Source organism: Odocoileus virginianus, chromosome 31 (assembly GCF_023699985.2).
Source record: "Odocoileus virginianus isolate 20LAN1187 ecotype Illinois chromosome 31, Ovbor_1.2, whole genome shotgun sequence".
NCBI lineage: Eukaryota > Metazoa > Chordata > Mammalia > Artiodactyla > Cervidae > Odocoileus > Odocoileus virginianus.
The window spans coordinates 30,762,248-30,786,866 of record NC_069704.1 but is presented as its reverse complement, the minus strand read 5'-3'; the positions used below and the strand labels follow the sequence as shown (position 1 = coordinate 30,786,866).

The window sequence follows — 24,619 nt, the reverse complement described above, 5'->3', positions numbered from 1 at the left end:
AGAAATATATATACATATATATTGGGAAAATACCAGGTACAAGGAGCTTCTTAGCTTGAGTTTCAGTTCAACATCAATCTTACCTGAAACCTTAGGGCAATCACTTTTTCTCTCTTGGACTCAGTTTTCTCATCTGAAAAATGGGCTACTAGTAACACCCATTCTTCAGGTCATACAGAGTTGCTATGAGGCTTGAATGAGATCATTAGGATGGAAGCAATGGTCTACTGGGCAGAGTTGGACACCACATAATGTATTTAGGTGTATCAGACTGTAGTGTGTTGAGGTCAAGAACATGAAATCTAGGGCCAGGCCGCCTATGTTTATTGACTCACAATGACAAAGAGCAAATAACTTTACCTTTCAGTGTGTGGTCTCCTGTAAAATAGAATCACAGTAGGGCTGCTGTCACAAGCTTGTTACAACAATGAAATGAGTTAATAAAACATACAAAACTTACAGTGAAATTCAGTGGACTATGGGATGGATATGGATTCTGAGAATGCACTGCTCAATCTCTGATTGTTAGAAGAAAGAAGAAGGAGGGAGAGGAGAAGGTAAGAAGATATTGGAGGGACTGAGACAGAAAGCTATTGCATCAAATTGACATCATTTGAAATTATGAAACAAATTGTGATGGTGAGGAGTGACTTCAGTAAATTAATGTCATTCATTAATCAGCTATAGACATTTCTAGCAAAGAGAAGGAAAGTATTTCTTTGTCCATATCCTAGATTATTCCATGTTACCACATTGTTAAAAACAATGGAAAGAAGTATAAAAATCTAGTCAAACAGCTTTGTTCTCATGTGACTTTGCAAATGTCATTCCTGAGAAAATCTGGAGCTTACAAAGAAACCATTCACTCATTTGAAACTACTCATTGAGCACCTAGGTGGGATGCTGAGGAGTAAGATGACTTTAACTTGTGGGCCTAAGGCAGATGTCCAAAATAAAGGTTCTTGACTCTCCTCCTAGAAGAACACACTCATGAAAACCAGTTTAATGTTTCCTATGTTGTCTGGAATATAATGGAATGAATGAACACATTTTTCATCATTGCTGGGAAATTTACAATTTTGTATTGAACAGGCCCTTTGAGAACTCCGTTTCTGCACATTTCAAATTTTGAGCTAAGTGTTTGGTAAATGGGTCTTCAACAAAACAGCCTTTGCGAAGGAAGGCTAAAGCAGTCTCAGCCTCCACTTTGGAAGAGTGGAAGGTCCATTAGCAGATACACCCATCATGGCATAAGGTAGGACACCAAAACCAACCTGAGGGTCACAGACAGTCACGGAGAATTAGAAAGGAGAACAAACTAGAAGAAGGAACTAGGGAGAGACCCAATGAGATGGCAGTGCGGCTGGGGAGAGGCATTCCTGGCAAGCATGAGATGCATGCAGGCCCAAGACGTGGGGGGTAATTCTGTTTGCCTGAAATGCAAGGAACGTGTGAGGGAGGAATGAGAGGAAAGACTGAAAGATAACACAGTATTTAGCCATTCCCCCAAGCTCAGGTTGCAGTCTAAGAAGTTTGGAATTCATTTTTCAATTTATGGGAGGATGGTTTTTAAAGTCTTAAACAGAAAAATATTATGATTGGAGCTATGCTTTAGAAAAAGTTCCCTTTAAGGAACTTTCATTTGGAAATGTTATTCTCAAATGAAGTGCCAGACACATTGTTGCTTCTGAAAAACTATTCAGTTTTGTCTTTATAGAAAAGGGAATCATCTAATTGTTTTCTTTTTCTATTTGGCTCCCAGGACACAAAGTGCAAACTGCCATTTGATTTTTACTAGGTTAAACGCATGGCCTGTATTTCTGCAACGGATTTCTCCTAGATCTTGATCTTCCATTCTCATGTCTGTTTGCCATGATTCTGACTTTTATCCTTTACATTTTCTCTTTTATGTTATGGATTCAGGAAACATACTGCAAATCCTCTGGTTAAAATGAGGTAGAGATGTCTCATTTTACATCTGCATCTACCAGTACATACATCGTCATGTAGTTTGTGGGAAGGATTGGATAAGCATGCATTTGAATCCAGTACACCAGTGACGCTATAGCAATGTGTGATGAGGTCAGAGTTGGAATCACAGCAACAAAAGTGGATGATGTACAGTGTGAGTCCTTAGAAATGTCAGTGTTAGTGAGAGTTAGTGAAATGTCCATGTTAGTGAGAGTCTTAGACGTGTGGTGTGGGCAGACCAAAAAGTCAAAGCTGATCCATGTCATGAATCAAAGACCAAGTGACTAGATTTCTTTGAGAATGGTGGCAGCCTTAATATAAGCAAAAAATATAGGAGAAAGAAAAGTTTTTTATGTGAGGGTGATGAGGAAGATTCTAGAAATGTTGGCTCAGTTGGACACACCCAGTGGGCAGATAGAAGTGGTGGTGGGGGGCGGGGCCAGTCAGAAGGGAGTCTGAGCTTGTGGCGCGGCTTGGGAAATCGCTTGCATAGAGGTGGGAGTTGAGGGAATGCAAGGCAGTGAAATTTCTGAAGAGGAGTGAATAATGAGTCAAAAGCAAAAAGCTAAAATTGGGGTCTTGGTCAATATTTACACTACAGGATGAGAAAACTGAGAAGAATCAGAATAGTAGTAGAGAACCAAAATGAACCTGTGACAAGACAGGCAAGAGTGGAGACAGTAACAAGGAGGAATCTGTGATCAGGAAGTAAAAACCACTGGATTTCATGAGCGAATCACTGATAACTTTTAAGAAAACTATTTCAGGTGAGTGATGAGGTAGGTAGAAGTCAGCTTCCAGGATTTAAGAAGTGACTGGATGTTGAGAAAGTAAAGTGTGTAGGTATAGACCAGTAGCTCTCAAATACAACCAGCAGGCTTGATTGAGTATGTAAGACACATGGGTAGTTAAGTGACAAGGGTACTGAATCTTACAGCACAAAAGCCACAGTGAGACAACCAGAATTCTGGATCTGCAACGGGAACATGTTTTGTGTGTGCATATGTCAGTGCACATGTGGGAGTATTTTGTGTGTGCATGCTTGCACATGTGTGTCTGGTGGAAGGCAAAAGTTCTTTATTCACCTGCTGTCCTGCAGTTCATGGGTGTGCAAAGAGTCAGACACAACTTAGCCACTAAACAACATCAAAATGCATACATGGTCTCACTTTTATTAAGATGGAATGCTATTTATAAAAGGTTACCTTATAATTTCAAATGATACTGACTTTCTTGTTTGTTTTGAATGGACTTTATTTTTAGAACAATTTTAGATTTGTACAAAAATTAAACAGAATTTAATTTTACTCATATACCCACTCTCATAGTTTCCCTTTTTACTGACATCTTACATTTGTATTACTTTTGTTGTAATCAATGAACCAACATGGATAAATTATTAACCATAGTACATGGTTTATTTGAGCTTCCCAGGTGGCGCTAATGGTAAAGAACCCACCTGCCGGGGCAGGGTAGATGAAAGAGACGTGGATTCAATCTTTGGGTCGGGAAGATCCCATGAGGAGGGCGTGCAACCCACTCCAATATTTTTACTTGGAGAATCCTAGGGACAGAGGAGCTTGGCGGGCTACAGTCCATAGGGTTGCAAAGAGTCGGACATGACTTAGAAACTAAACAACAACAACAGTTTATTCAGATTTCCTTAGTTTTTGCCTAATGTTTTCTGTCTCAGGATCCCATCCAGGATGTATTACATGTACTTGTCATGTATCCCTAGCCTCCCATTGGCTGTGACAGTTTGTCAGAGTCTCCTTGGTTTTGATGACCTTGGCAGTTCTGAGGGAGTACTGGTCAAGTATTTTGATGTTTTACTTTTAACATGGCAAAAAAAAAAACAAAAACAAAAAACATTCTAACAGATAATACTTGCTGAACATTTTTTCTGTGTGATATCTCTTAGTACTCACAGAACTTCCTGTCTGTGTAGCATTATATTGTCATGATTCTTCAGGTGGGGAAACTGAGGCTTTTTCTTTCTCATGAAACATTTAACAAAGCTGAGTTGGGATAGGAAGTTGAGGACAGAAATGTACAATTTTAAAACCAGTGAACAAACCTTTACTACCCATCACTGCTTTTCTGGGTGTTTCCAATTCTTCCCAATCCAGGAAGGCAACTGAACTTTTTCTGATAGATTCGCACTTTTAAAAGTTGGTAGGTTGTATGATGGCTGATCATTAGACATCTGCTTCTCGCTTCTCCAAACAGGTCATTCAAAGGCCACGTTGTAACAGAAAGTATTCTGCAAAGACCTGGGAAAGCTGTTACCATGTCAGATCCTAGGGCATCTGCAGAATTCTAGCCTCTCTCTGCAGGCTGAATCTGGGCTCAACACCCTTCTGTCCACCCTCTTACCCAGCATCATAGTCAACTCAAGGTTTGACCATTTTTTCATCAGCGAGCATATAATCATTCAATGGCCCAGCCCAAAGCAACCTCTCTGAAAAGATCTTATGAAATCATTTCTTTCTGCAAATCCATAAAAATCACCTCGGATTCCTTATCAATAGGGAAGCTTAGAGGGAGAGCAGAAGTCATTGGATTATGATGTGCTCGTTTTAATGAAATTCCTCTCCTGCTGAGATGTTCCCTGCAGATTTTCCATATTTCAGCCTGGGAAAGGTTTGATGCTTTCCTGCCAGTGCCAAGAGTTAATTGAAAACATTTCAGCATAAATTCTACTCGGGGGCCAATGCTTCCAGTCCATCATTATTCCTAGCAATAATAGAGGAGTAATACAATTATTAATAAGCTTGCTGTATCCTCTTAAAATGGCATGGTTTAGGAATCGTGTCTTCAATATTCTTTCTAAAACTCCACACAAAACCCTGAAATAAGAGGCTGGGAACTTAGAAGAAAAGCAAGCTCGGCTGCTAAATTATATGTAGTTTGGATCTTCCTGTTTGGAGTGGATGCCTGGTGGTAGATGGTTGCTGTTTTATTCTCAGAGTTCTATTTTCAAGTCTAGTATTGGGTTTTGTGCAATACATACTTATGGATATTAAAAGAAAATGCCTGTAAACATTGACAAAACAATTTATGCTCTTTGTAATTGTGTGAGATTTTGTGACAGTGCTGGTCTGGGCAGCTTACATTTTGTTAATCTCTATCAGAATTGAATTAGATTTAAATTGAAAATACAGCCTGTTTTATTCTCTACCTGCTATTTGATGGTCTCCTAAACTTTATTGAATAACACGGAAAACTAATAGTTAGTAATTGTTGTGAACAGAAATTTTTATTTTCTTTACTTTTCCATATGGTTTGAAATGTTAATTCTTTTATTAACACCTTTCCATCTTGTTTGAAAAACCAATGGCCAAATCTTTTTTTTGAAACTTGATCTTTGTGGCCCTTGTAGAAATGTCAGGATAACTGAGCAAATTAGAAACACATCTCTGCCCTTGGTGTTGCCTGTTAAAAGGAGCTATTAACACCATCCAATCTTCAAATCTTTTCCTTCTTTAGTTAGGATTCACAGACAAAATGTCTATGAAAGAATTGGTAAATCACAGAGTATTAGCAGCACAATTTTTCAGAGTAACACTATAGCTTTAAATCTATAATAGGACATTGAATCAATCAATCATTGTGCCATCTTTTTGTTCTCAAAAAATGTATGAATTTTACACATATTCATAAATTTAAGAAATCTTTTAAAATATTCTCATGTAACCATTTTCTATGCAGGGAAAATTGAAACTCACCGTATAAGAGAGTGAGAGACAGGAGCTAGAATTCTTGTCTGCTCTTAGATATTCTTGTTTGCCTTCCCTTCTAGAGTATAAGCTTAGTGGAGGCAGGGACAGTTCAATCGCTGCTTTTTTCTCCTATGCCTAGAAGGGAGCCGAGTATTTATTGAATTAGTGAAATAATTTTCTGGCTCTTCTTGACTCTTGCCTTTACTTGGGGAAATAAACCCAATTAGAAGTAATTTTCTCCTTCATTAAATTATGATGGTGTGGTTTTTGTGGAGACGAGGTCTACAACAAGATCATTTTAACTAATGATGCATAATAAGTACTTTGGGGATATTCTCTTAGATGCTAGCTAGAAATGTTATTGCTTCTACAGTGAGAATTTTAGGACTCGTCATAAAACTACACCAAAAGATGCCTCTACCTCATTCAGTAGATTTTGCATGAAATCCTATCACTCCTTCAACTCATACTGATGTTCCTCAAAATGTAATCAAGAGATGCCTGTCAAAAGCACAGACTGTCATTCTTCTGCCTTCTGTGATTCTGGTTGGGTCAGTATAAGAGTGAAGCCCAGGAATATGCACTTTGAACAAGTTCCCCCAGGTAATTGTTATGCATGTAAAGGTTTGGGGAACACCAGACAAGTCTTGATATCCACTTATGTCAAAACTTTGGAAGGAGCTGCTGTTATGCCTAATGTATGCATAATGCATTATGTGATATGATATTTGTGTTAGAGGAAATAGACTTTCTCTAAAATGAAGCCTAACTAAAGAGTTTACCAACTGTACCAGGATTCTCAACAAAAGAAATAAAAAATGTAACCACAACCCTGTCGCCCCTCCAAATGCTTTTCCTTTCTTTTAAAATTTCAGTTTTATTAAGATATAATTGATAATTAAAATTATAAAGTATTGCAATGTTCATAGTGGTGATTTGATATACAGACACATTTTTAAAGAATTCCCTTCCCTCAGTTAATTAACATATCCACTACCTCATGGATATACCTTTATGTATACGTATATAAGAAAACATTGGAGTTCTATTCTTTTATCAAATTTCAATTATACCATAAAAGTGTTGTCAGTTCTAATCACCATTACATTAGATGCTCAGGCCTTATTCATCTCATAGCTGGAAGTTTGCATCTTCTTATTAAATTCTACTCCTTTTCAAATACCCTGTATTAGTTCGCTAGGACTATCATAACAAAGACCACAAAATAAGTGGCTTAAACAGCAAATTGTCTCAGGGTTCTGGAAGTTGGAAGGTGAAAGTCTGAGAAGGAAGAGTCTTCAGGCTTGTTCCTTCTCAGGGCTGTGAGGAAAAGTCTGTTCCATGCCTCTCCCCTGACTTCTGGTGGTTTGCTGGCAATCTTCAATTTCCTTAGCTTGTGGTAGCATGACTTCAATCTCTGGCTTCAACTTCCCATGCTCTCCCTGTATTTGTGTGCCTGTATCTAAATTTCCCATTTCTATAAGGACACCAGGTATGTCAGTCCATTCCAGTATGATCTCATTTTAATGTCACTACATCTGCAACAACATTTTTTTAGCATTATTTCTAAATAAGCTTTACATCCTGAGGTACTTGGAGTTAGGATTTCAACATATGAATTTACGGAAAAAGCAATTCAACTATAACACCTCCTATCCTGGACAAATAAGCCCCAGGAACACTTAAACTTAGGGCGGGGGGGCCATCTCAGGCCAGGCCAGCTTGTCACCTTCCGCAGCCTGGATGCACAGAAGTGTCCCCGCAATGGGAACCATATCAAGAGTGGGGCGGACTGTCCAACAGCATCACAGACTGAATAGGTGGGTGAGAGCCATCACTGGCGAGTGGAGTCAATGGAAGAGGAATTAGGGAGAGCAGAGAAGCAAAGGCTGAACCAGAGGAGCTAAGGAGGAGGTCGGAGAAATTGCTGCTACCAGTGACGTCTCCGAATTTCTGGATCTAGAACTTTAGGGGTGCCAATGATGAGGGAGATGGGGAAATTTGCCTCGAAATTGTGGTGAATTAGCAAGCACATTTTCATTGTCATGTAGCTCATATTAATATTTCTTTAGACAGCTGGGAGAGAACTGTGGGGTAACTCACACCACCTCCTGGCCATCCAGGAGTCCATCTAGTCTGCTATTTTTTGCTGACCAATGATGAGGCTATGAATGATAATTGTGACATTGTGTTCATAATATGTAATATAGTTCCTGGCACATAGAGACACTTAATATTTATTGATTGCATAAATAGCCCAGAAGGGCTAAGACTTCACTTAAGACCAAGTATGTTTGTTTCCTGGGGAAAACATTCTCACTGGTGGCATCACAAACAAATTAAAGTCAGATGGCATGTCTAGAATGTGCTTAGTTGACAAAAAGAATGTATTCCAAAATGTTTGGCTTCGTTCTGGGATGTTTTATACAACCCCAAATGAAAAAGGAATGTTTAAAATGAAACTCACCAAGGGAGACTAAATGTCAGAGCCATATATAAAGAATCCTTCAACTTTATCACTAAAGCTACATCTCCTTCACAGTGGGCAATGTTTATATCCGAAGGTGGGAAAGAGAAGTTCTAGAGACCTGATACATTTGAGATGGCCTCTATTCCTACCACTGGGTAGCCTGGTTTGTGAGTCCAATAATCATAATATAGCACTTCAGATTTGATAGGCATCTATAGTACAGTATTAACTTTGTAGGATGAACTAATTTGGTTTGCATTTTTCCCTTCAGCAGAGATAGGGTTCAAATTGTCCCCATTTCCCAGTAATAGTAACAGTTGCCATTTGACCATCTGCCCCGTGTTCTTGTACATTAAGATATGGAACCTCCATTCCTGTTTCTATAGGGAGTCCCTGGGTTTTCTATAAGAATCCATCAATTCTCATGGCCTCATTTTTTTTTTTCTAGTCCCCTTGAAGTCTAATTTCCTATGTTTTCTGTATTCTCATCCCCCTCTCTGCATCTTGGATCTGTTTATTTACTCCAAGGCTAACCTGCAGTGACAAAAATCTCTTTCTTCCTGAATCACATTTCCATCACTTAACAAAAACCAGGAGGATCAAGGAGAGTATATTTTTATGGGAGTTTTATAAATAACAGCAAAGAATATGTATGTAAGTTCCATGTGCTGAGCTGTGCTTAGTCACACAGTTGTGTCTGAGTCTCTGCGACCCCAGGACTGTAGCCCATTAGGCTCCTCTGTCCACGGGGATTCTCCAGGCAAGAACACTGGAGTAAGTTGCCATGCCCTCCTCCAGGGGATCTTCCCAACCCAGGAATCGAACTGGGGTTTCCTGCATTACAGGCGGATTCTTTACCAGCTGAGCTACCATGAAATTTAAAACGAATATTAGATATTCCTTGTTGTCTGTAAGTCCATCCACTGTTTCTATGACACCACGTTCCATCTTTTGCCATGCTGTGTGTCTTACCTCAGTCTCCACTTTCTTATTCTCTTCTCCTCTAACTTCTGATTTCCTCACTACACATTATGGTTACTTCTCATAAAAAACACTTGAATCACCTTTTTATGTTCTCAAGTCAAGATTTCCATTCTGAAGCCTCTTTTTCTACCCAACAGCTTATCCCAGTTCTCCCTAAATAGGCCATTTCTTCCCTAAGAGGAACTTTGGCTCTAGCTGGAAAAATAAGTTTTCTTACTTTGCCTTTATCTCATAGCAATTCACTAATGGTACGTATAATTGATAACCTCAGTTTTTCTACTTTCCCCCAAAAGCCTGTGGTATGTATTGTTAATTCTAAGAAAAGATAGGTTGAAAAGAAAGATATGAGTAGCAAAACAGAGCAAATGATTTATGACACAGCTTGGAAGTGGTGGAAGGAAGGAAGTCTTAGGAAAAGTGATTTTTTTTTTTCTTTAGGAGGATAATGTAGACTAACTTTAAACATTGAGAAAAACTAATGAATATGTGAGTTAAATTTTAAGATAAACAGTAGGAAAAATAGAAATGAAAGGTATAACTTTCAAACAATTAGGAGAGTTAGGGCGGGAGGCGGGGCACACAGCAAAATGACAGAAACATGGAAAATTTAAAACATAGGGCTCCCCTGGTGTCTCAGAGTTAAAGAATCCACCTGCCAATGCAGAAGACACAGGTTCAATCCCTAATCCAGGAAGATCCCACATGCTGCCGAGCAGCTAAGCCCATGAGCCACACTAATGAGTCTGTGCCCTAGAACACAAGAGCCGCAACTACTAAAGCCCAAGTGCCCTGAAGTTGTGCAACATGAGCAGTCATCACAATGAGAAGCCAGTGCACTGCAGAGAGAGAGTAGACCCACTGTCCACAACTAGGGAAAAGTTAACATAGCAATGACCACCCAGCAGAGAGAAAAACAATTTTTTTTAAAAAAGTGAGCTAAGAATTTAGTTCAAGAACCCAGAAGAGTAAGAAAGAAAAATGAAGTAGAAATAAGAAACCAATAATGATACAGCAAAAATTAACAATAGAGGAAACAATCCCAGCGTGAATTTCATAGATGAAACTCAAGAAAACATTGTTTGAAAAAAATAACAGTATGAGCAAAACATCAAAAGAAAGAAGGTACATAGAATGTTAAGAAAGAAGGAAGACATAAACATAAAATTTAGAGACTAAAAATCTGAAAGGGACTTATTTATACAATGCAATATTAATGTTTTAGAAATCTAGGTTAAATTGATCTTATTTTGTAAAATTATAAATCACCAACAATAGCTCAAGAAGTATAATTGCTCAGTAGACCAATAAACAAAAAACAAAGTGAAAAAACTTTTCCTGAATTTCATAAAGCATGTACTAGAAACCTACATCAAGCATCATAATAGAAACAGAATTATTTCTCCTAATATCAGGAAACAAGGAGAAGGGCCACCTCTTACCATGCCTTCCTATTTAACATTATACTGGCAATTCTAGCCAGGGAAATATGACATAAAAATTAATTATGAGGCATAAATACTATAAACATTAGAAGGGCTTCCCTGGTGGCTCAGACGGTAAAGAATCCACCTGCAATGTGGGAGACCTGGGTTCGATCCCTGGGTTGGAAAGATCCCCTGGAGGAGGGCATGGCAACCCACTCCATTCTTGCCCAGAGAATACCCAGGGACAGAGGAGCCTGGTGCTACTGTCCATGGGGTCGCAAAGAGTTGGACACCACCAAGTGCCTCAACACAGCACCGTGCAGAAAGAAAAAAATTGTATTAGAAGTTTTCACAAGTAGTATATGAATTCCTGGAGGGCCCTCAATAACTTTCAAGGTTGCCATGAGGTAAAAATTGTTTTCATGATAATCCCTAGGCACTATTTTCTTTTTTCACTGTATTGACATTTGACTGTTGGAGCAAAAGCAATGGTCACTAAAACTGATATCGATTTAGCACACATCAAGGCAATAGTACCAAACTAAACTAGTAGTCATACTCCTCACTGCCTTGCACTACTACTAAAAAAATTCGACAGCGCCACCTAAGAATCTCTGTAGTGAAACAATAGAAATTTGGTTTAAACACTAGAGTACATGTCTTTTTAACATTCTGTATGACAAAATGGGGAGAACATGTATTTTTGCCTTCATTAAATGTTTTCAGTTCAGTTCAGTTTAGTTACTCAGTCATGTCCAACTCTTTGCAACCCCATGAACCGCAGCACGCCAGGCCTCCCTGTCCATCACCAAATCCCTGGGTCCACCCAAACCCATGTCCATCGAGTCAAGGAAAAACACCTGTATGTTTGTGTGATTGTTTGAGATGTGAACTGAAGTAGCCATTTTCCATTAAATACTGCTTTTATGTGAAAGAATGAAAGAGAAACTATTTTATTCAAACTTGAATATTTGGTAAATATTTTTGTTAGAAATAAATACAATCAAAGGAAAGTAACAGGATTTGTTGTCAACACAACATTAGATCTTGCAAGAAAAATGAGAATTTTTGGAAAACTTGTATCTCTCACTATGCACCTAATATATTTCCAATAATTAGAGAATTTTATAATGAGATTGGTGGTGATATTAATAAGCACTGTTTATTTTATATTATAAATTAGTATGTGTTGATATTTGAATTATCGTCATAATTCAGTAACAAATATTTTTCAAAAGGGGCTTCCCTGATAGCTCAGTTGGTAAAGAATCTGCCTGCAATGCAGGAGACCTGGGTTCGATCCCTGGGTTAGGAAGATCCCCTGGAGAAGGGAAAGGCTACCCACTCCAGTATTCTAGCCTGGAGAATTCCATGGACTATACAATCCAAAGAATTGCAAAGAGTCAGACACGACTAAGCAACTTTCACTCTCATTTTTCAAAACCCAAACAGATTTAAAATCATGCATAAATGAAAGTTTCATTAAAATGGCAAGATAGAAAAATCAACATCGTAGATTATGAAATATTTATTGATATGGTTTCAGATCCTGCCTAACAACTAAGCTTTAAAAATCTACCACTTACTGAGTATTGTAGTATATCAAAGAAGAATGTCCATAATTATCTGAAAAGAATTAAATTATCCCTGCTTTACATATATATATACACATATACATATATATATATAGTGTATCTCTTATATCACATAAGAATAGATTGAACGTAGAAGAAGATATGGAAATTTAGCTACCTTTTCACTACTTTTTAAAAAAAAGACATTTTCCACTAAAATATTTATCTTAACATGTGTAAGTTTCTTATTCTTAATTACTTATTTTACATTTTTAAAATGCATTTGTTTTTATTTATAATATGGTAAATATGAGTAGGGGGCTTCCCAGGTGGCTCAGTGGTAAAGAATCTGCCTGCCGATGCAGGAGACACAAGTTCGATCTCTGGGTCAGAAAGATCCTCTGGAGAAGGAAATAGTGGCTCACTCCAATATTCTTGCTGGGACAATCCCATGGATAGAGGGACCTGTCAGGCTACAGTTCATGGTGTTGCAAAGAGTCAGACAGGATTGAGCTACTGAGAACAGCACAACAGCAAATATGGATGAACAGAACCCACTGGGTTAACCTTGCCCAGAAAAGGTCTGGCCTTTGCCCTCAGCTTCTGGAGGTAATTTTTATTTGCTTGGAGGCCTTGGATTAAACAGGTAGTAAGGAAGTTATTTAAGATGGGGATCTGGCCACATCTTATAGTAGGAGCTGGTTTTACAAGAAAGGCCAATAATGTGATTCATGGGTCACATGTTATCAGTCAACCTGGAGACTGAGATCAACCATTTGGGCAATCAATCAAGCAACCATGTATACATAATGGAGCCCCAGTAAAAACTCTGCACACGGGGCTCAGGCACGCTTCCCTGGTTGGCAGTAATCTACATGTATTTTCACTTATACCCTGACTCCATCAAGAGACAGCATGGAAGCTCTGCTGACAACTTGCCCTGTTTCTGCTCTGTAAACTTTTTCCCAGTGGGAAACTGTGAGTATAACAGCTCTCAGTGAGCTCTGTGAGTCCTTCTGGTGAATTACTGAACCTCAAAGTTGCAACTGGTATCAGAAATCATAGCAGGCTTAGAAACTGTGCCCCTCTTACTCTTCACACCCATATAGGCAAAAATCTCAGTAATTTTTAAAAGTATAAATCTTCCTTAGACCAAAAAGTTTGATAATCATTAATACAGGTTTATATTTCTAAAATATCAAGAATCATCTCCTCCCAATAACTAAAGCCCATAAGAGCTCAACAGGTGATTAGAAACAAGATGAACATTCAAAACTCAAGTTATCTACATGCCAGCAATAATGAATTAGGCAATGTCATCATCATCAGCACCATCATCCAACAAAAACTACGAAGTGCCTAGAAATAAATCAAAAAAGAAAGAAGTAAAACCTGAATAAAAAAAGAAGATAAAAATGCATAGTAAAATCTTTTTATGGATCTGTATAATATTTATCTAACTGGAAAGATGAAAAGACTATTATAGAGCTACCAGTTGTCTCTATATCAATCTATGAATTACATGCAATCCCAATCAGAGTTTCAATGAAAGTTTTTGAAAGAAATATCAGAAACTAATTCCAAATTTCCTCTGGAAAGCAAAAAGTACAGAATTATGCAAAGTAAAACATTTTGAAGCAGAAAAAAGTGAAATAATGGTCCTACTATGTACAATATCACACTGTAAATTTTTTGCGAATAAAAGAGTAGACTGATATTTCAGGTCTTTTTTTGCCTTGTGGATCTAACATTCCATAAATTCTGAGAATTAAAGCTATAAACTACTCTCTAACCTTTCTTTCTTCCTATCATCCCTGCAGAAGTCAAGGGCCACATTTATGACTATGGGAGTGTTTACAAATTGGCTTCCATAATTCTTCCCATCTCTGACTTCATGCTCCTTGGCAATTGGACTTTGCCTTTCTTCTCATCAAGATGCAGAGCCTGTCTCTCTACCATTGAAGCTGGGCCTGGTCTTGTGACTTGCTTTGTCCAATGGGACACCGGCAAATGTGATGCAAGTGGCATCTTGAAAAGCGCTTGCACTTTGGTGCTTTCTTCTCTTGCTGCTTTTGGAGTACAGCTGTCATAATAAGAAACCTGGGCCAACCTGCTAGATGTAAGGAACACATGTCTCAGCTGCCTCCATCACACCAGCCAATTCCAAGTCATGTGAATGAGGCCATCAGAAACATACCCTCCCGCTACCTGACCCCCAGCTAACCACAGCCAAGAGAGCCCAGAAAAGGTCAGCAAAGAACCTGTTGAGTCCACCATCTAAATTGCCTACCAACAAAATCATGAGCAAATAAATAATAACAGCTTTAAGTCACTAAGTTTTGGGGTGGTCTATTGTGAACAGAAGCCGAATAATAACCAGTTTCCTGCGAGCACCCTAAATAGCAGTCCTTTCAAAAAAATACTATTTGTTACACTAGATTAATTTTTGCAAAAATAAAAAAATTTCAATTGACAATGAACAAGGGGCTTCATTTGACCATTTAAGCAGTGTATATCTGTTGTCTATTTCTAGAGCTTACTAATGGTTATTTAAAAAATAATATGTAATGTGCAAGTTTGTGATTGATTAATTTACTTGCAGATAATTTGTTCTGCCAGAATATAATCGTATGTTTTAATTTAGGCACATGTCAAGAATTAAGGTATGTTTTAGTTCCTAAAAGTGCTGTAATAAATTTTGGCTTAACTATTCTATCAGAACTTTGCTAGAAGAAGACAACCATACAATGAACTGAAAATTATGGGATTTAATTCTTCCACTTGTAAAACACATAAAAAACCCCAGAATGATTAGTCATACATATAAAAGTTTATATTTTCCCACATATATCTGTGAGGCATGAACACATTTTGAGAAAGGAAAGATAAACAAAGCGCCTAGTGAACGGGTATAGAGAAAGAAGAGGGTGTGGTTGTTCCTTAATACAGGAAGAATGATCTTGTTACAAGACCGCACAGCACAAGGGAACAAGATTCAGAAAACAGGTTTATATCATGGTCCACACTCCTTGTGGGCAGGAAGGTTTACTTTTTAGTTCGTTGCCCTATACCTTGTATCTAGAGTGTCACTTGGCACATTGTAAGCACTCAATAAACACTGATTGAATGAATGGATGAATGAATCAGTGAATGAGTTGATGAATCAAAGATCTCTTGAGACAGTTCTTATTCTAATAAGAGGCAATGTTTTTATGATTTATTTTCATTTGTTATGTTGCTTTTTGAAACAGAGTAATTTTACAGTTTGAATTATTGTAGCCTTAGAAAAAGATCACTTCATGAGAATTTGAGGTAGACTGAGGTAGATTGAGGTAGGGAGGTCATAGTCCTCTGAAACATAGGTAACGGTGGTAGCTATCAAAGGTGTGAGACTACTCTTTCCTATTTCTTCTTTAGGGTTCTGAATATTACTAAACAACATTGAAATTTGACAAGAAGTAATATATATTCATTGGTAAAATTTCAGAAACATATAATTATATTGTTCTTTACAGCATTGGACTTTAACCACCAGACATATCCACAACTGAGCATCATTTCTGCTTTGGCCCAGCTGCTTCATTCTTTCTGCAGCTGTTAGTAATTACCCTCTGCTCTTCCTTAGAAGTGTATCAACTTCCAACCTGGGTCGGGGAGTTCATCTTCCAGTGTCATTTCTTTTTGCCTTATCATACTAAGGAACAAGAGGAACTAAAGAGCCTCTTGATGAGGGTGAAAGAGAGTGAAAAAGCTGGCTTAAAACTCAACATTCAAAAAAATAAGATCATGGCATCTAATCCCATCACTTCGTGGCAAATAGAAGGGGAAAAAGTGGAAATGGTGACAGATTTTATTTTCTTGGGCTCCAAAATCACCGCAGATGGTGACTGCAGCCATGAAATTAAATGACTCTTGCTCCTTGGAAGAGAAGCTATGGCCAACCTAGACAGCATATTAAAAAGCAGAGATATTACTTCGCTGACAAAGGCCCATCTAGTTAAAGCTATGGTTTTTCCAGTAGTCACGCATGGGTATGAGATTTGGACCATAAAGAAGGCTGAGTGCTGAAGAATTGATGCTTTCAAACTGTGGTGTTGGAGAAGATTCTTGAGAGTCCCTTGGACTACAAGGAGGTCAGACTAATCAATCCTAAAGAAAATCAACCCTGAATATTCATTTCAAGGACTGATACTAAAGCTTAAGCTCCAAAACTTTGGCCACCTGAGGCGAAGAACCGACTCATTGGAAAAGACTCTGATCCTGGGAAAAATTGAAGGCCAGAGGAGAAGCAGGGGCAGAGTATGAGATGGTTAAATAGCATCACTGACTCAGTGGACATGAACCTGAGCAAACTCCGGGAGACAGTGAAGGACAGGGAAGCTTGCTGCAGACCATATGGTCACAAAGGATTGGACATGTCTTAGTGATTGCACAAGAACAACAATAATTATATAAGAAGGAAAATAATAATTACCTGCAATGCGACATTTTGAGAATCAATGTGGTACAAAAAGTATGACTTCAATCTCTTGACACAAGCAGACCTAGATTGTATATACTCAGCACACACACATGCACTGGTCTCAAGCATTTTCATATTTAGGTGTCCATGTCCAGAAGCTTTATCATTCCACGCTTCTGCTTCTCTTACAATGCCTCTGCCCTTCTATTCTCCCTTTTTGGATTCCTTTCCTGGGCACTTGTTCCTCTGCCCACTGCCCTCTTCTCTCTGCACTTTCTTTGAGTGCATCACTCTTAGAGTCTTAACCATGACCACTCTACAAGTCTGACTCCTGCCTCAAGCTTCATCCCTGAAGCTGGTTTTCTGCAGTGTGCTGCCAAATGGATATTCCTTTTATCCCCAAACACAGCTAGCCCCTGAATCTCTTTCCTGAGGACTGCTAACCTGAAACCTAGTAGTCCAGTGGTTGACCTTTTCCTTCCCTGAATGCTCCATGTTTGACCCATCAGAGTGATCTGACTTTTTTTTAACTGAACCTAGCAGTAACTGTTGTCCCTGTCTCTGGTCTTCATGCTTTAAAACCACCATGTACTCTATTCAAGAAGGTGAACTTCTGGAGCCTTCAGCTGGGAGTTTGCAGAGGTTTCCTATCATGGACACGGCAGGATAAAGTCAATGCCTAGAATGACTTTCAAGGCTTCTGTGACGTGGTGTTAGCCCTTCTTTCAAGCCCTATCCTTGTTACTTTCCACTTTACATTTTGTTGGTGACTCAATCACACATATAAACATATGCAATCGTGCGCACACTTGTGCATGCTATGCTGCTCAGTCCCTCCATGCCTTAGGACATGTGGCTCCCTCTGATGGAAATGTCTTCCCCACCATTCTTGTTAATATCCATTCCTGGCTTGGAGCTGTTATTCCTAGCTCCAAGCTTGTCTTTCTCTCCAAGCATTCCTTAAACCCAGGCTAAGTCATCTGATCCTCCTCCTCTGTGCTCACCATGTGATGTTGAAACGACATGGGTGTCTGTATCTCCATCCTGACTGCCAGCTTGTCCAGGGATGAAAGTACATCATACACACAATGGTAGCTCCTCAACAGATATCTGTATAATTGAAGCAGATTCTTTTTGTTCACCCTCCACTCCCCTCCCTTGTTCAGGATTACAGGCATAGGTCTCGGTCATCCTAGGAGCTTACATCAATGTTCACTATAGAAGGATGCTCCAAACAGGCATAACTACTTGACAGGTAAGAGGAGACAAGGGTTAAAATTAAAGGTTAGATGACTGGCACTTTCATAAAAGAGGTATCTGTCAAAAAGTCCTCAAATCTCACTGAAATGTTCCTTATTATGGTACTTGGTAGTTGTGAGAAAATGACTCCATTCTAGTGCCTGAGAACATACAAATATCCTATATTTAAATATAGAAATAAACAGAAAAATTCATACTGATAACCAGAAAATATAAAGGTGTCCATAAAGTCTGGAAATAGATAATAGGACTTATTTTTTTGTTATAGATTGAAGATGTCCTTGATGACGTGTGTTTTCACCTGTTTGCAGACTTAACCCTGCTTGCTTAAGGGGAACTCAGTAAAGCTACTGCAGTATATATCAACACCATCGAGAGAAACTGGCTTTGATCCACATTCTAAAACTGGACTTGCAGCACTACCAAATCACCCAAATATAATTTTGACAAATGCCATGTCAAAAAAATGTAGACATATGATTTTCTTAAGGAACCCAAGCTCCCGAAATAAGGTAAGGAAACTTTCAATATGTCAGCAGCCTTTCTTGCTTCTATTGCATGCATATTACACACGGTTTGGAGGTAGCCCTCCAAAATATTAGCTGAAAGCCTTCTCGCAAAGCAAATCTTTCCCACATCCTTCCCTGCAGTTCCTCTTTAAGAGGTGTCAGCATGGCTGAAAGAATGAAGTGGCTGCACATTGTTTGGCAGTGCTATTATGTGCTTAACATTTCCATAACAAAAGTGCCACTCGACTTCTCCCCGATTAATGCGGCTGGAGGGTTCTTGTCGTCCTTTAATAAAACATTGTTGAAATCATTTATTTAGAGCCCCTGGTTACTAGTGGGAGAATGACCATCTTTGTGCCAAAATATAGTGTATACAGTCCACTATTTTGTAGTAGATCATTCTGTTATTTAAGAAATTGATTAAATGGATGCCTTAGAAGGTATTTATGCTAATAGCACATTACTTATGTCATTCAAATAGTCAAGGGTGAAGCTTTTCAACTGTCCAGCAGAAGCAATCTCTCCAATAGAATACAGTAACTTCTGACTTTACTCAACTCACAAAGCTGCAAGACCCACTGGAAGCCCAAGCCTCCTGGAACTGCTCCTGGGCCATGGGCACTGTAACAAGATGCTTCCCAACAACCTTGCTTTGGGGAGCTGGGAGAGACTGGGTCAGCTGACCCTGTTTCCGAAGGTCCTTGGTGTAAGATGTCAGAAACCAAATCATGTGTGCTTTTCTTTTTTACGGGATCAAAAAGGGTCACATGAGGAAGTTGGAGAACTTCCACTGTTGAAACCTGTGAGCTAATCATGCAAAGGTAAAGTTGAAAGTGGGAAGATTTTCAGTGCTGAGTCTGCAGTCTTGGAAAGTTCTCAGGGCACGTTCCTCTCTTTTCATTTTATACAACACAGCATTGCTGGGAGGAATCGGGGCACAAATGCTGGAGTGGTGAGGAAGGAACCTTCCACTCTACATGATTTCTCATGACTCTTCAGTCCGGAGAGACTGCTGGTTCTGAGTTGTCTCCACCCTACTCCCCTAGGAGAGCTGCAGTGTACCCTGACATGTTCTGACATGTGGTGGTCCCTGACATGGGGGCCCCTGAAGCGTGTGGTTTCCTTCCTTAAGGACGTTTGTCAGGACCCTGCCCACGCTAAAGGATGTCTTGCTACTTAGTGCAAGAATTTAGTTCCCTCCGGCCATTTCCCACTTGACACACGTGTATTGCCCGCGTACATTGCTAGATATTGTTGAAAATAAACAGAGACCTTATGTTATGTCCATTGTGGTCATACACAAAAGCGTTGCCGTGTGCTTGGGTGAGCAGTGAAGCCTGAACCTCCTTCCATTTACTGTATGGTCACTGTCAGCTCAATGAACTGCCTCCTTGTTCTCCACCATTGTCCCACACTCCCTTAAACATTTGTCACTGAAGTGCCTCCAAAGACAAATAAACTGTCACAGAGAATGCAAACCTGCTAACAGGGAAATAGGAACGGCCGGGAGGACACAGATTTTCCATGAACTCCAAAAAGGAGTTGCTCTCACCCTGGAAGACTTCTGTTAGAAGTCGGGTGCTTTTTAATACTACCCTGGAAAAGCCAAGGCTCCCTTGCCTTCAGTAATGGTACTTCCAGGCATTCTCCATGAGACATTTGGCCTTCTCAAATGTCCAAAATTCCAAAGGCTCCCCTGAGAGCGTGAGATATTACAGATGTCAACATCTGTAAAAATCTTTTCTGCCCAGGAGCAGATGGCAACCTATAATCCAGGAACCTAACATCTCAGAAACCTGTTCTGGAATTCACTAGGTCTGCACAGGGCTGACGGGGGCTTAGGCTCTAGCGTAGCACTGTTTAAATTAAAATGGACCACCGATCAATGTTCACTTTCTCCAAAGAAGAAAGCAGAAAGCCTCGAGTCCTTGCGCTCCCCAAGAGCGAGTTGTGTTGATTTACTCCAGGCAGATGCTTTTGACAGGACCCTGTAAAATCAAGTCGTGAGTTTATTGTAGCAGTTAATTATCAGGCCTTTTCTAGTGCTAATGCCTTTTACTTCGTACTGGGGAAAACTGGGCCTTTTACTGGGACAAAGACTTAACTTTTAGTCAAGAATGTGTTAAAATAACAGAAGGAGATGATTTAAATATATTTAAGGACAAATGCAGAAGCATTTGCTAACTCTTGGTTTTGTAAAGAAAGCTGATTTCATTTACAAGTCTCTTGGAATACTCTTTGTTCACTTACCAAAGAAACAAAGCTTTCAGCTTTATTTTAACAATATGTTTACTCAACCATTCAGGTGACCCGGTTCTAGCCACACACCACTCTCCTGGGCTGACCTGACACCACAACTATCTCAGGCTTTCTGATGCTATGCATGTATGAATCTTGGTTTTAGATGCACCAAGAAGTGCCTGGAAGCCGAGCAAGTTAGAGGCAAAAGAAACTTCCAATGTAGGGGTGGGAGCGACTGGGAGGAAGTTGGAAGGGGGCATAGCTTTGTTAATTACTTCAGGCAGCAGAGAAATCTGGTTATGTTTTCTCAGCACATGTTAATATCATATAAAGAGACACGAGATCTTGCTAATCTGTCGACCCCTCAGACAAAGTTTATTTGTGGTGACTTTTAAACTCCTGACTTGCCTTCCAATCACCGAGTTTAAAATGAAAAGCTTTAAATAAACACCAGGAATAGAAGATAAATAAACTTTTTTTCCCCCTTGCAAGTGCCTAGCTTGGCGAGGTTCAGACTCAAATCCCCAGAGGACAGAGCGCTCTCTTTTGTGTTAATGTTTAAAAGATTTTCCAATGCCGGAGTTTATTCCTACTGCAAACATTTCTATTTACAAGGTCAAGTGTATCAGCACTCGACACAGCTTAAGAGTGTAATTATTTATCTAAGGGCGTTTGAGTGTAGATCAGTAGCTCTGGCAGGAACCCAGCCTTCAGCCCACTGCTAAACAACTCCTCACAACAATATTACAAGTTCTGGTAATTGTTCCTCTCTCCAGTATGTTTACTTTTGCCAGCGGAATGTTTTGTAACAAAATTTTGTACTTTTTCACCCAAAGTGTGAAAATGACTTTGAAGTTGAGTCTCCCAGGTTTCCTAAGACCTATTGGTAACAGATGTTATTGGCATGTTTGATTGTAGGACAAGGTCTTCTAGTAGCCAGAGAGGAGACTCCAGAGGGTGGGGGTGGGGGGGTCCCCAGTGGAAAGGAGGGAGGGTAAAGAGACGTGTGGGTTAGCCCCAAACTATGCCAAGCCTCTCCACAAATGTAAATACCAATGGAGACCAGTCAAATTATATCTTTTTAGCTGCCTCATTTACAGATGTTTAATTGTTCATTAAATTGAAGGCAGAAATAATAGCCCTCATTTCTAGTCTTGAACTGTATTTTAATTTCAGTTGATGGTTGATAGATTCCCACTGGCCCCTCCATCCTGCTTCTCACCCATTATTGGGTTAACCACAATGTGACTCTGGAAAGTAACTACACCATATTCATTATTTAAAACTCTTTACTGATGTACACATTTTAATAAAATCAAATAACCAAAAAAAAAAAAAAATACACAAAACCACAGTTACTTAAAACATAGGATTTTTTTTTAAGTCTATAAAAATACAATGTTTAAGGCAGTTTGGAAATGCATTTATACATTTCTACAATGTTCATAAATTCTCTTGAAAATAAGAATGTTAACTTCAAATCTATAAAATACACTGTACATTTTTAAACTGTTCTAGATAGAGCACACTTCACAATTGATGGTGGTTCTGGATCCCTGGTGACAATTGGATTCTTTACATTTCAGGCAAGAAAGGTGTACCATGGATGTAGATTTAAATTTTTTAATTTCTTTTTAAAAAATAAATTATTCTGAAGCATACAATTTATAAAAATTCTATATACAAAATACAGCAACTGGTAACAAATCCCAGTTTTAATACATTTTATATACGAAGTACCAGGGGTGAGCGCCCTGATAAAAGCAGAGGCAATATATGTTCTCTGCACTTTTGTACATACAATTTCTTGGTGTAAAGAACAAAAATGACAACAAAACAAACATCATAAAGAGGCTTTCATAAATGGCAGTGCAGAGCTCTTTTAAATAAAAACTTGCATTGTTCAACACCACTAGAAACTCTCTAGATAGCATTTTTGGATCCTTAATCCTAAGCAATGTGCTAAGAGATCAGAGTGGTGGCAATGGAATTAAAGTCAAGGGCTCAAAACTATCCAAACTCAGGAAAATTAACCCTTCTCATGACCGCCACCCTTACCTCCCGCACCCCACCCCCCCTACAAAAACAATTCTGGGCGCGGAAACCAAGAGTAAATCAGTTACGATTGCAATGTCCTCACTGGCCACAATAAAAGTCGATACCGGCACCCCCCTCCCTCCAGGAGAAATACTAATAAACAGTCCCTATGCAAATATAAATCCTTCTTCAAAACTCCCGCTCCAAACCCAGTCCCTTGAAACTCCTAAGGCCCCTCTGGTCATCATCCTCTCTTCGGAGTCCAGAAACACGGTTCTGTCCCCCTGCCAGGCCTGTCTCATGCCGGGGGTCTGGAGCTAGGCAGGCTTCTGCGGGGAGTTTCTGGAGCCACGAATGGGGGCAGGGAAGGATGTCCAAAAAGTCCTGCTCCGGAGAGGAGGCGAGGATCGTGCGACAAGTCGAGGGCGCGATATCGGCTAGGCAGAAGCCACCTAAAACACGTTTTGGAAAAAAATCCCCGACCACCCCTGTCCCCGAGCCACAGGTGCCCCGTCGCCGACCCTCCGGTGGCCGACGGCGGGGGGCGCGAGGGCTAAAAGAGCAGCGGGAGCAGCAAGATGGAGGCGAGCAGGGTCCAGGCGCTTCGGGGTGCCGAGTGGCAGCCGCCGCCGCTGCTGCTCCTGCGCCCGGGCCCGTAGGGCAAGTCCCCGCGGCCGCCTGCCGCAGCAGCGCCGCCGCCCGGGCGCGGCGGGTGCGGGACCCCGTCCTCGTCGTCCAGCGGCTGATCGCCGCCCGTGCCCCCGGGGCGCTGCTCGTCGTCGTATTCCTCGTCGTAGTAGTCGTCCAGGCCCCCGTCCGAGCCGCTGCTGCCCGGGCCATTGCCCAGTTCGGCGCCGAAGCACAGGCGGGCCATGTTCTCCTTGACCGACTCGCAGATGGGCCGTTCCAGGCCGTCGCACACGCAGTCGTTGAGCAGTGCCGCCTTGGGCATGGCCAGCATGTCCTCTATGACCGTGCGGCACTCGTCGGTACAGCGCAGCCCGTTGAAGAGCTTGCCGCAGTAGGTCAGGTAGCGGCTGAGCGCCAGGTTGCAGCGGCTGTCGCGGTCACAGCGCCTCCGGGCCTCGGTGCAGCCCAAGACCCCGCCCGCGCCCGCGCCGGGGCCGCCTGCGCCGCCGCCGCTCGTCCGGGGCAGGCACGGCTCAATGGCGCGCTTGGTGGACTTGCAGTTCTCGTCCTGCGCACAGTCACAGTCCTCCAAGGCGGGCCCGCGACGCGTGTGGTTGAGCTGAATGAGGGCCGAGATGCAGTGGCTCGGGCAGCGCCAGCGCGAAGAGAAGGAGGCGGCCGAGGCCGGGAAGGCGGCAGCTGCGGCGGCGGCCCCCGGCACGTCGCTCCCGCCGCGCTGCGCCAGCACCGGCGCGCACGCCTCGGCGTACTGGTTGTAGGCGTAGCTGCACTCCGGCTCCCCCTGGCACTGCAGCAGCGCCTGCCAGCAGATGAGGCGGCGGCCGTGCGCCAGCCCCGAGCCCCGCGGCGCCGAGCCCAGCAGCTGCAGCAGCGCCATCAGGCACAGCCAGGCGCCCGGCACGGTTCCCCTGCGGGCCCCGCCGCCGCCGCCCAGCAGCCCTGTGACCATCGCGGGCAGCGGCGGCCGCCGGGCGAGGAGCGGAAAGGAGACGAGGCGCGGGGAGCGGCGGACGGAGAGCCGGCGGAAAAGTTTGCCCCAGTCCTGCCAACTTCTTGCATGAGTGTTTTCATAAATCCATTCGCGCCGCCGGCTGTTGCCCCGCTGCTTGCAGAAGGTCGGCTCTCGCTTGGGCTGCGGGGGCTTCCTAGAAGTGCACGGCCGTGGAGAGCCCCTCCGGTCGGCCCCCGGCAGTGGCGGGAGGCGTTCACTGCCGCCCTCGGAGGTTGCGGGCCGCGGGGCCGCGGCGGGGCTGCGGGACCGCGCGGCGCCGCGGGTGCATTTTGCTCTGCGCCTGCAGATCCGTTGTGCGGCCG

General features: G+C 41.4%; 1 protein-coding gene and 1 long non-coding RNA gene across 6 annotated transcripts; one reads left to right on the top strand and one right to left on the bottom strand.

Annotated features, from left to right (window-relative positions):
- The first annotated feature begins 266 nt into the window (after positions 1-266).
- LOC110136799 (uncharacterized) lies at positions 267-19,589 on the top strand. Of its 5 annotated transcripts, XR_011484874.1 has the most exons (5): positions 267-557; positions 1,924-2,125; positions 2,573-2,738; positions 18,179-18,379; positions 18,858-19,589. It is a non-coding gene; the product is annotated as an uncharacterized lncRNA (long non-coding RNA). The 5 variants fall into 5 exon arrangements; XR_011484873.1 differs by lacking the exon at positions 1,924-2,125 and having other exon boundaries at positions 269-1,255; positions 18,136-18,379; XR_011484875.1 differs by lacking the exon at positions 1,924-2,125 and having other exon boundaries at positions 272-557.
- A 2,383-nt stretch (positions 19,590-21,972) lies between these two features.
- Positions 21,973-24,340, bottom strand: GAS1 (growth arrest specific 1). The gene has a single exon (XM_020892720.2). The coding sequence runs from the start codon at positions 24,252-24,254 to the stop codon at positions 23,208-23,210; it is 1,047 nt and encodes a 348-aa protein (XP_020748379.1). The 5' UTR covers positions 24,255-24,340; the 3' UTR covers positions 21,973-23,207.
- Positions 24,341-24,619: the final 279 nt, after the last annotated feature.

Bases quoted from the DNA above. Each gene is read 5' to 3' on its own strand.
- GAS1 (XM_020892720.2), bottom strand. From the start codon at position 24,254: ATGGTCACAGGGCTGCTGGGCGGCGGCGGCGGGGCCCGCAGGGGAACC.